Below are 12,500 nucleotides of genomic sequence, written 5' to 3'. Positions count from 1 at the left end.
TGGTGAAAATATTGTTTTGTAAATAGCGCAAGTATTCCAATGTAAATAATGTAAGTACAGTCGTGTAAGTAGAGGAAACGATTTGTAAGTAAAAAAACAAATAAATTAATAAAAAAAAAATTCTAATGCTAAAAAAAAAAAAAAAAAAAAAGGTTACAAAAAAATCATTAAGTAAAACAATACGTGAAATAAAAAATGAAAAAGAAAGAGCTACGGTAACTCAGTCTATTCTGAAGTAAGCTTAATTTGCCTGACAGCGAGATTAAGGATTAACAAAATGACCTTCATAAATCATGCAATCAGGTAATCTTACAGAGAGCGCAAACGAAATCCCAAGAGAAAGCCTATGGGATAATGCTATGTGCAAAAAATGGATAATTGACTGACTTTTACAAAATTAAGCGCCGCTGAAGAGAAGGCCAACTGGTTACACAATTACTCCGATAAAGGTGTCAAAGTGCAAACCGTTAATTAAACCTCATTCTATTTTAGAATTAAATTCTGATCAAGCCATAAGGTTGAAGGGTGCATACATGTAACTGCGAGCACCAAAAAGCCTCTCTTATGAGTAAAACCTTATCCATATTATTAATGGTATCACTAACAATTTTCTCAATGACACACGTGGCTTTGTTGGTCAACATGATGATGATGGCCAATTTATGATTCCTAAATCTGACCTTGAATCGTTCGATGTACACTTCTGTAGAACCTACATATTGAACCTTGCATATTTACAGGTAACAATTAAATGGATGACATCCTTCGACTTACAATCTAATTCTTGTCTAATGACCAGTGCAGGTGCTGCGAAAGATCGTATTCTCTACAACATAAGTCTGACAAAGATCACATTTGTTCCTACATTTAAAACATCTCATTAATATTATTATTATTATTATTATTATTATTATTATTGCTGCTGTAATTAGATCCTTTAGGCCCTGCTAAGATCTCTTTAATGTTTTTGGGTCTTTTGTAATGGGGAATAATTGACCCCTTTGGGAAAATCTGGGAAAGCAGTGGCGATTCATAGATAAGATGACTACCGGTATATGCTTCGATGATTTTGCTGTTGTTAGGTAAATGAGGGTTATAAACGACTACAAGAGGAAAGAGGATTTTTTTTTTGGTTTTGAGGCAAGTAATTCTGCCCTAGATAGAGCTTTGGCTTTTTCAAATTGCTTACTGACTTCTGGTGGATTTTAACCTCTCTCAAGGAGATATGTCTGGTATTCATTACTACGTCGGTCATATTTCTCATTACTTGAACAGTTTCTACGAACCTGCTTGGCAACTCCAAATGGGATTGCCTTGGTACAATGTCTTGAGTGAGCAGTATTACGCAGTAGATACATGTGATGGTCAGTAGGTTTTGAGTATATATCTGTTTGAATATACCCATCCAGCAGTGCAAATGTGAGATCTAAAACGTTGAGAGAGGTTTCATATGATACTACAGTGAACTTAATGGTGGGACACAAAGAATTAATGAAATCAGTCAATCAATCAATACGTAGGTTCTACATCCAACAAATTCAAGGTCAGATTTTGGAATCATAAATCGGCCATGTTGACCAACAAAGCCATGTGAGTTAGCCGTCCATTTTAACAAAAAAGAACACCACATGTCTGATTTTGAAGTCATTGTCATTGAGAAAATTGTTAATGATACTGTTAATAATATGGATAAGGCTTTACTCACAAGAGAGGAGAGAGGCTTTTTGGTGCTCGCAGTTATGCACCCTTCAATCTTATGGCTTGAACAAAAGATCCGAATTTAATTCTAAAAATAGAATGAGGTTTACAGTGCAACGCGCATTACCATGGCCACCCAACAAACTTTCACATTTGACAACTATGTGTTAATACGTCAACTCAACAACCCATGCAACGGTGTTCAACTTACAACTGTGCGAACTTTGCGAGGAGGCATGACCACCCTGATTGGTCGATAATTTGTAAAAACTTTGTTAGGTGGCTATGGTAAGGGGCGTTGCACTGTAATTAACCATTTACATTTTGACACATTTATCGGAGTAATTGTGTAACCAGTTAGGCCTTCTCTTCAGCGGCGCTTAATTTTGTAAAAGTCAGGATTCTCAGAGGCCCCTTTTGCGGATTTTATAACAATTGTCCATTTTTTGCACATAGCATTATCCCATAGGCTTTCTCTTGGGATTTTGTTTGCTCTCTCCGTAAGGTTACCTGATTGCATGATTTATAAAGGTCATTTTGTTAATCCTTAATCTCGCTGTCGGGCAAATTATGCTTACTTCAGAATAGAGTTGGCTCTTTCTTTTTCATGACTGTTTTATTTCACGTATTGTTTTACTTCATGAGCTTGATGGTAACTGAAACTTACTCTATGTACATTGTTGTAAACTGTAGGCCCCGTCTCACAACCCTTGAATGTTCACAACCTAGTGGGACGTAAAAGAAGCCAGACACTATTCGTAAAGAGTAGGGCATGGAGCTCCTGGTGTTGTGGTCACGCCCCATTTCATCAGTCTTGTGCTGGGTGAGATCTCTAATGGACTGATAGCGGCTCCCAGTTGTGCCTGTATATGCTAATGTCTGATCTCATCCATAGATCACTTGCTTGTAAAGCGCATTTGAATATGCATTCCATTCCATACAGTATGTGCAATGAGCATTTTTTGTTGGTACAAACCAAAAGGGGATGCATAGTTTAATACATGGTATATAGGGTATTTAAGTTGCTCCATGGATACAGCTGAAGGGCAATGTATGGTATCTTTTTTGTCTCTTGTCTTTCAGCAGTAGTTACAGCTCCAGGAGTTGGGGATATGACAGATCAATTAGTTCTCTGCCAGGACTTACGGGACTTGCAAATCTTGGAAATACTTGTTTTATGAACTCAGCTTTGCAATGCCTTAGTAACTGTGTCCCACTAACAGACTTCTTTATCTCTGGAAACTACAAAGATGAGCTAAATTGTGATAACCCATTGGGGATGAAAGGAGAGATTGCAAATGCATATGCAGGTCTCCTCAATCAGATCTGGGGTGAACATTACAGCTCAGTAGCTCCAAGACAGTTCAAGATGCAGGTTGGACGGTTTGCCCCACAGTTTTCCGGTTATCAGCAACAAGATTCTCAGGAGCTTCTTGCTTTTCTTTTGGATGGACTTCACGAGGATTTGAACCGCGTTAAGAGGAAACCGTATATTGAACTAAAGGATGCTGATGGAAGGCCTGATGAGGTAAGACTAAACATTTATTTTTTCATGGTTTTTTATCACGTGTTGCTGGATTCAGATACTATCCACATAGAATGTACATTATTATGTTTTATCAGCTATCACTGTTCTTAAAACATAGCATAGAAGGAAAGTTGGCATAATAATATTGCCAACTGTTTCTGAGAGGCGCGAGGCATTATCCCAATATGGGAGAAAATTTGAAAATGAAACAAAACTTACCTGTAAGTTGAAGTTTGATGTAGATTCTACGGATTCATAGTCAGGAACAGAGGAGTCACATGAGATTGCACAAGCAAGCTAGATCAGTATTTACCGGTGAATGAGCACGAGGGTACATTTAAAACTATTTCCCTCAATGTATGTGCAAAGAGAATACCAGGGTGGGCACGTGATTCCTCGGTTCCAGACTACGAATCGGTAGAATCTACATCAAACTTCAACTTGGAGGTACGTTTTGGTTAATCACTCGCTGTTATTGACAGGGATCGCGTTAACGCAGAAATCGTGCATATAAATAAAATCCAAAAAATGCATCATCGAAATTTTAATGCGTCCCAGGATGCAAGGCACTGACTTAAATAACTCACACAACTTGCTTTGATTTGTCAGTATATTCTGTTGTTTGTAAAACTGTCGGAGCGATCTGTGATCATAACTGAAGTTCTAAGAAATGGGGTTTAAAACATCTAAAAAGGTTAAAACTAAATTTTCGACCGCCTTCTGCGGTCTTCTTCAGAGGAATGTACTCTGCAAGTCACTGAATGCAAATATATAGCAAAAGACGTCACTGTTCGTTGCTCCTAAGGAAGGAAACCAGTGATGCGTAAACCCTTGGAAAGGGTGCTCTTTCATTAACAGAGTTCTTGTCCAGGAATGAATGTAACGGCTCTAGAAAAAGCCTTTGTCGGCCGGTCCTATGCATATGCGTCAATATCAATTCCAAGTTGGTTACTCTCTTTTTCTCATAATTTAAAACATACTCTTTTTCTCGCAGAGGGTCACCAAGATTTTGGGACCCCCAAAAAATGCTTGGGACCCCAATTTGGCCGAACATGCGGGTCCCAGGACCCAGATTGAAAAATCCTAGTGCCATCCCTGTTAATTGTCCCATTAACCCATTCACCCCTAGACCAGCCTAAACCGGTCATACTTAGTATTTTACTCTGTCTAATGCCAGATAGTTTTACTCGTCAATGGGGGAACCCCAGGAGTCAATGGGTTAATTATTAAATTCTACCTCATCATAGTCTATGTCACAAAGGAATCACGAGAGATTTTGAAGCCCTGTGGTCATGAACAAACAAGAAAACAACCAAATTAAATTTTGTTGTACACACTGTTTTTATAACTGGACGGCCATGAGCGTACACTGGGTTGCCTGTGGTACATGTTACTCAAAACAGAAGGTACTGAGAGCATTCCAGGCATTTTTTTGTAGTCGGGGGTCATTAAGACCATTTAAGGGGTCACCCAGAAGTCGTGCCACCAGAGGCTCTTTGGCTCACAGGTTCATGCGACGAAACAGATCTTTTTCTGAGGTTACAAACCTGGCTACCAGCCTATTAATCATTTGTCAGAAAGAAAAAATTCCTGTCATTTTTAGAAAAAATAGGCACGCATTGGGTACGTGTGGTAGTGCAGTAATGCAGTGCTTTTTCCATATTGTCAACTGTCTTTCAGGAGATTCAAGTTGTCTTTGTATATTATGTAGCTCTTAGACTAGTAGTACACAATATTGTTTTGGTATTGTATATCACTGTAGTGCCATGGGAGAAGTCTTAGGTAAATAGACACCCAGGGAAGACGTGGTTACTAGCAAAGTACTAAACCCAAAAAGATTGAAGGAAATAAAAGGGAATCAAAAACCATTGGCTGACATGCTGATCATTTTCAAGTTCCCTCACAACTTCATTACGCCACAAGTTTCTTCCATGTCCGGCAGGGTTAGTATCTGGATGGGTTGTAAGAGAAGCATACATGTAGGGTCGAAAATTCTATTTTGACGCTCAAAAATGCGAACTAATTAAGGTACAGATTTTGCTAGCTTGCTTTATGCAAAACAAATTGATGCAAAAGTAAATAAATATTGATACACAGTTTTTAGGAAGAGCAGAAGGAAGTTTTCAGGACGGTCAATCGGGAATAAAATATTTTGACATCAGCAACAAAATTTATGACATGAAAACAACATTAATTTTGAGCCACGAATATAAAAAGTTGCCATCAGTGAAAAACATTTTGGGAGATTTTTGCTAAGTTGAATTTTGTGTTTACTCACGAAACAATGAAGCATCTGTTTCAAATGATGGCAAGATACCGGGTTTTTGTTTTTGTTAGTTTTCTTTTTCTTTCAAGTGTTATATAGTTTGACAAGAAATGTGCGAATTCAACACAAAGATCACAATCACCCTACTCTTGAGGTTGACCAGTGTTTCTGTAAAGTCAACACTTAACTCTCCAAGACGAGGTTATTTATCACCAGGTAATTCTATCGTTTTGGAAATAGCAGCTATTTTATTATTCATCAGCGTCACAATTTTTTGCTGATTTTGGCCCTCATGTTGTTGAAACTCAAGCATGCTTCCAACAGACCTGTTTATTTTCATGAACCCTTCCTATTTCAATTGCGTGCACGCAAACAAGACACAATCCGTGTCACAAAGCATATGCAGTTAAATAAATTTCTGACAGTTCATATCAAACATCCCTTTTTGAAAGAACCTTTACCATAAATAATGAAGCACAAAAGAGACAACAAGCTTTCATTCAAATAACTCTTCACTGTCACATTTTTTACCTTTGCAGAGTTGAGTACAAAATAAATGCAAATTGCCAGACAACTTAGATGCGACTTCAGTAAACACTTTGTTGCATTCAAGGCGTCGATTCCTTCAATGTTTGTTAAATCCATAAATTGCTATTTGATTTTGGTGTTGTATATAATACCAAGTTAGTAAATATCAGAAACAAAGCTCACTTGAGTAGTTGTATGCACTTATTCAGACCAGACTTGACAGGTGGTCATCAAATGACGTCATCAATAAAAAACAAAAGAAGAGGGCGTGCATAAATTAGGGGCACACTGGAGCATGATGTAACCCTAACACGTGTAACAACACATGCATCGTATAAATTAGGGTTAGGTTAATGAGATGCAAGTCACGTACGTACACGAGATGAGAAGGCGAAGGGGGCTTGTATTAATTAGGGCAAGTTTGAGCACGTAACCCTAACCCTAACACATGTAACAACATGTGCATCACATATATTAGGGTTAGGTTAATGAGATGCCAGTCACGTACGTACACAAAGGTTTCTTTTATTGAGAAAGTAAGTGAGATGTGTTTGCTGTGGTTGTATTATGTATCCACCCAAACCAGCCGGGTGGTAGCGCAAATATATAGCGAAAAGAACAATGGGAAAGACAGGGAGTCAATGAGGTAAAGATGATGTCATCATGGACCAATGAGACACCATTGACGGAAGTTTACATTAACTTAGTTCAACGTTTTGAAACGAGTCAAACATAATTTTAACACACACAAAAGGCTTAACATGCCTGGACAAGTCCACAAACACTTTGTTCTGTTTTAAACTAAATTTGCTTAGAGCTGATCAAAGCATGAAAAAGGAAGATTATAGCCCAAAAAGGTTGTTTTGTGTGGAAAAGAGGAGCGTTCTCAACTCTTTCACGCTTTTTAAACAAACTTGAACTCCGTTGTTACAACCTTTTTTAAGGAAAGTTTTTCAACGTCAGTGTTGAATGAAGCAAGGATAAATGCAATCTTTTTTGCAAGAATACACAAAGACATCCTTCAGTGCACAAACACAAAGAAAGCCTACTCAACAGATTTGAATAATGCCTTTTCTGAAAATGGTTGAAAAAATTTTTGGATTTTGAGAAGCGTTTGAGAGCGTTGTATGGTGAAGCGGGAGTTGGTTTCATATCGTATTTCAAAATACTGGTCACAATATGTGATACAGTGAGCAAAGAACAATATACATTTCAAATGCTTTATTAAAAGATACTCTAGTGACAAATTGATATACATGTAAACGATTGTTCTTCAACTATTCAACTATCGTAATTTTAAACCAAACATGTTGCTTTGCGCTCAAACAAATACTGTGACTCTGATATTGCAGTTCTGTCCAGTCATCACAATATGAAACATTCGAGAATGGACTACCTCGATCGATTTTATTTGCAGAACGCTATCGTTAAGTCAATAAAAACATACCAACAAACATTTCAAACCTTTTACTGAATTAATGGAGAATGCTTATCACAATGTGATATTTGCGAGAGATAGTTCCCTTTAAACAAACCGTAATCCAAAAATAAGTAAATAAAAAGTTCTTTTGAAAACGCACCCTATATGTACAACAAAGATTATATATGTACCCGTCAAGCAGTACTATGCATGCACTGTTTCAATGTTTTTGGAGCGAAAATAAATCACAGACGTGCAAATGAGAGAAGAAGAAAATGTTGTACATGTAATTTATGTGCATTCACTAAATCAGTATTGTTCTATTATGCATGCACTGTTTCAACGCTTTTAGAGTGAAAATACATCACACACGCGTAAATGAGAGAAGAAAAAAAATGTTGTAATTCACTTGAGTTCACTGCTTAACAGAGAACCGCTTATCACAAGGTTATATTTGCGAGAGATAGTTCTCTTTAAACAAACCTTAATCCAAAAATAAGTAAATGAAAAGTTCTTTTGCAAACGCACCTTATGTATGACAAAGATATTACATGTACCAGTCAAGCAATATTATGCATGCACTAGAGCGAAAATAAATCACACATGGCTAAGTGTTAATGTTGTTAGCAAGTGACTGAATTCACAAAAAGTGCTATAAAATAATACGTGCAGTGCCCGTTTGTCAGTAGACTCGTTAACATGGATAGAGTGTACTTTGCCTTGGTTTGGGTTTGCGCTCGGAGTTGTTTTGCAGGACACCTCTTTCACAGCACACCTCGCGAGGAATGGTTAGATCTTCTAAAAGAGGTACATCCAATGAACGCCGGTCGCTTGTTGAGTTTTTATTACTACATGAACCAAAGCAACGCTACATTTACCGAACACTATGGATTCCACAGAGTGTTGTGTCACATACTCGATACATTATCCTTCTTTCAGGTGGATGGTTTGGCAAATTGTTATAAAAAGTCTAGGAATGAGAAAGATCTTATCATTTGTTTAACACCGTGGGTAGTGCTGCAAGCTGCGTGTGTGGAAGCTCATCGCCCACTGACACATGTCAGAGAATGCGATGTTTAGTTGCGTGTTGTGGTAGCGAAGTTCACATCGAATTGAAAGATGTCACTGACAATCACGAAGAAGAAAATGAGGACCCTAAATCAGACAAACCAACTATTACAGAAACTGTATTATGAAGTGGATCGAACATCCGCTTTAGGGGAGTGGACAAACTGTATTGTGCAGCGCGTCGGTATGGTTTGAAATGCACGCAAGTACTTGATTGGCTCTGCCAACAACCTGGCTATACCCTACGCAAACCTGCAAGAAAGCACTTTCGTGGTAATCGAGTAATTGTGTTTGATATAGATTCGCAATGGCGGGCGGACTTGATTGGTTTACAACATTTGAGTCAGTGGAATCAAGGATACAAGTATCTACTGACCTGTATCAATGTCCTTTCCAAATACACGTGGGTGGTGACCTTGAAATTGAAAATAGGTGCCTCGTTGGTGGTGGCCTTTGAAAGCATTTTCCAGGGAGGTCGTAAACCTGCAAAGTTGCAAACAGATGCCGGAACCGAATTTAAGAACAAGAATTTTCAAAGTTTCCTCAAAAAGGAGAATGTACATCATTTTGTAACCTACAACGAAACCAAGGCCCAAGAAAGATTCAACCGCACTTTGAAGCAACTGATGTGGCATATGTTCACTACCAGCGGCTTGTACCATTATTTGGACCAAATGGACGATTTAGTCAATGGGAATTACAATCAAAGCGTGCACCGTAGCATCATAAGCATAAACGCATCTTTAAAAAAGGTTACTTACCATCATGGACAGGGAAAACCTTCACTGTTGCAGGAAGCAGATGGTGACTGGATTCAAGGCACTTTTAAAAATTTGAGATACAGAAAATGATAGAAACGGCAAAACAAAATTTTAAAACACAGGGGACGAGGAGTGAATAAGGAGGTGTTGGTACATTAGAATGGCTGGCCAAAGAAATACGACAGTTGGATTCCACATAACCAGTTGGTGGCTTTACAACAAACATGATTCAAGATAGCAACTTTTACGTGACACTTCCCAGTAATGCAAGCAGTAATTTATTTCTAAACAATTCCAAGTCCTCCTTTCATGTAGCACTACCTCGCCAAATCCATCTGAAAGATGAAGAAGATTGGGAAGTAGGATTACATCATATCGTGTATCCATTCTTAATGTTTGACATTACAAATGGAATGTACTCGGAAACTCACAAACTGAAGGACTTATGATAACCCTGTCTACAGCTTGCATGCTGGGATGGATAACTGAAAACAACACTCTTACACCCAGCGTTTGTTTGAATGTCGCACTCACCTCAGAAAGAAAATATGGTAATGATTGGTTCATCTTACCAGCAGGCACCTCCATCACATTTCCTGGTATTTACATCTTGCCTCCTTTGCTGTGGCTTTGCTCGTGTAAGCAGAGGCTGGTTCAAGTTCAAACCAATCTCATGGAACCGTGGCAGGTGGGTGACAAGAGCTTACCTCTCCTACTCCTACATGAGATGATACCCGTAGGCAATTTTCAAGAAACACTCCTTGGAGAAAGGGAACATATTGTGTACCTACCTTTGCAGACAAAGATACATGTGTATTTCAAACCATTGAAATCTATTTAACGAGTGGATACGGTCAAACGCCAGCATTTTTAGACAGTATCGTCAGCGTCGTTTTACATTTCCGCCGTCGATCAACGTGACTAACAGTTTTTACATGGTGCTGACCAGTGATGCAAGCCTGGGTCAGTATCCCGAAAACAAGGCGGCCGATTTTAAGATGCAGTTACCGAGTCAACTACACCTAAGTGAAGATTGGGAGGTGGCCACGACACGCATCATTTACCCCTACACCTGGCAAAATGTAGGTGAGTATCAGTTGTCCTACACTTTGCTTTGTAAGGCAGACCCTGAACCCTGGAAATTGAACATCCCTGTACCAAACGGAATTTACTGTACGGTCAAAGATGTCATTCATGGCATGACAAAGGGACTACACAATCGATTGAGAGACATTTATTTGAAGAGTGACAAGACCATTACGAGTCTGGAAGGAAACAAGTGTTTTTGCATTTAGGAGAAAACACAAGATTACTTTGAGTTGAAGTTACCAGCCGGTTGGTATGTGATTCTACCCAAGACATTAGCTTGTGCCTTGGGGTACTTAATCCATCAGTACAATATTCCTCAGCTGTACCAAATCAGAGGCCTTGTCCAACAGAATGATGACCACAGCGTTCTTCTTGCGAGGACAACAACAGCACCTGTCAGAAAAGAAGAATTGGTGTGGGGATTGCTCTCGTGAGACGCTTTTCAAACCATCTACTTGTATTCGGATTTAATCGAGTCTCAAGTAGTGGGAGATACTCAAGCCAACTTACTTCGGATGCTCGTTCCTTGTGGTCAGCTGGGGAACATGATTGCAGAAGAGGTCAAGGTGCGCCCCTACCAAAGACTCCGTACAACTGTGTTTTCATCCGTGGCGATCAATATAAGGGGAGAAACAGGTCAATTGATACCATTTGCTTCTTGAGCCGTATGCGTGAGCCTGCATTTTCAGCGTCATGCTATTCTATAACAACATGTTGTTACCGATGAACCACCAATATTACCCATATGGACGACATGTTGTACCCTATGTGCAGCACGGTAAAGGAAGAGACATTAGTATCTATGGAGGAACACATCCTTATTGTCAAGGGGGTAACAGCTGAGGTGGAATGTTTCGGTCCTTGTTCCATTCAGCAATTCCCTTTCTCAAAACAACAGCAAAAAAGGTGGGAAAAGGAATGCTCGATACTGGATTGCAAACGGGAATGCAACTTGTCCAAGACGTGAGCAATGGTCAACCTTTAAAGAAAGCTGCCAAGACAAGAGGGAAAGCTGCTGGAAAAAATTTACTCGCAGGGTTCATTGGTGACATTACACAACAAGGTCTAGGAAAAAGAGTATATGTGACCCTCCATATTACTTTGATGCTAAAGGTGATAGCACGCTCACATCATGCTTACACAACACGGCTTGTGTGTCCTGAAGACACAGATATGCGCATATTAAACAGCCAAAACAAAAGAAGACACACTTGCCTTGTTTTCAAAGAGTTCAATCAGCAAATTCCATTGTCTTTCTTATCGTGCACGATGTCACGCTTAGTGTGCCAACTACCACACGCTTAGCGTTCAGTTGAACATGCTTGGTATCAATAAAGCTATATAATGCCTATTTCAGTTTGACAACTTAACTTACCAGTGCTTTGATGAATTAAAACAATTATTACGACTGTCTGTGAAAAAAAAACTCGCGACCTGTAAGTAAGGCTCGTGTATCCGTGTAAAAAATCGCCAGTAGTGCGAAAGATAGTTTAGAGCCGTTCGAATAATTCAAGCTTTAATATATCCTTGCAAAAAATCGGCAGAAGTACAAACGATAATTTTGAACCGTTCGAATAACTGGAGCTTTAGAATATCAATGCAAATCGGAAGTAGAACGGACTATAATTTTCAGCCAATCAAATAACTCAACCTTCTTGGAGCCGGTGAAATTTCAGAACTTCAGAAAATGCAACAGGGCTAACACGGGTTTTTTTCACATTCTTTCTGCTTTTGCTGTCATAACATTTTCGTTGATCGATATACTTTTTAAAGAGACTCGAGTTTAACACAAGAACTTTCCCAAACACGGTGGAAAGTTGACAGTATTCGGTTCCAACACTGTCGGCACGACTCAACCAAGTCATGCGTGACCATGCATGACCTGTATCTGCTATGCATGTTGAATGTTTTTCGCAAAATTCCCGTAATCTTTTAAAAGAAACTAAATACTGTAATCCTTAACCTCAAATCTTTCTTGTCTGAGATTTGTTATTTGGCTTTTCCCTGCCTACTTTATCCTATTCACATGTGAAAGAGGAAATGAAGGACTTAAATAAGAAGTATCTTCCAGTTTACTGTTGGAGATGCATTTCTCATCTTAATCCCCATACAATTTAAAAGGTTTTTTTTTGCCGGTATGAA

The 12,500-nt window shown here is 38.8% G+C and overlaps 1 protein-coding gene across 7 annotated transcripts in view; it reads left to right on the top strand.

The window, feature by feature from the left end:
• Nucleotides 1-12,500, top strand: part of LOC138017033 (ubiquitin carboxyl-terminal hydrolase 15-like) — a 167,775-nt gene that overhangs the window by 67,753 nt on the left and 87,522 nt on the right. For 4 of the 7 annotated variants that reach the window (XM_068864242.1, XM_068864240.1, XM_068864245.1 and 1 more), the window contains one exon: nt 2,782-3,226. In XM_068864242.1, coding sequence (XP_068720343.1) covers nt 2,782-3,226 — 445 coding nt within the window. The remainder of the gene's footprint in view (nt 1-2,781; nt 3,227-12,500) is intronic. The other 3 variants (XM_068864243.1, XM_068864241.1, XM_068864246.1) reach the window with 1 other exon arrangement.

Source organism: Montipora capricornis, chromosome 9 (genome assembly GCF_036669925.1).
Source record: "Montipora capricornis isolate CH-2021 chromosome 9, ASM3666992v2, whole genome shotgun sequence".
Classification (NCBI taxonomy): Eukaryota; Metazoa; Cnidaria; class Anthozoa; order Scleractinia; family Acroporidae; genus Montipora; species Montipora capricornis.
Note: the sequence above shows the minus strand (reverse complement) of the source record. Positions and strands in the feature narration are given on the sequence as shown.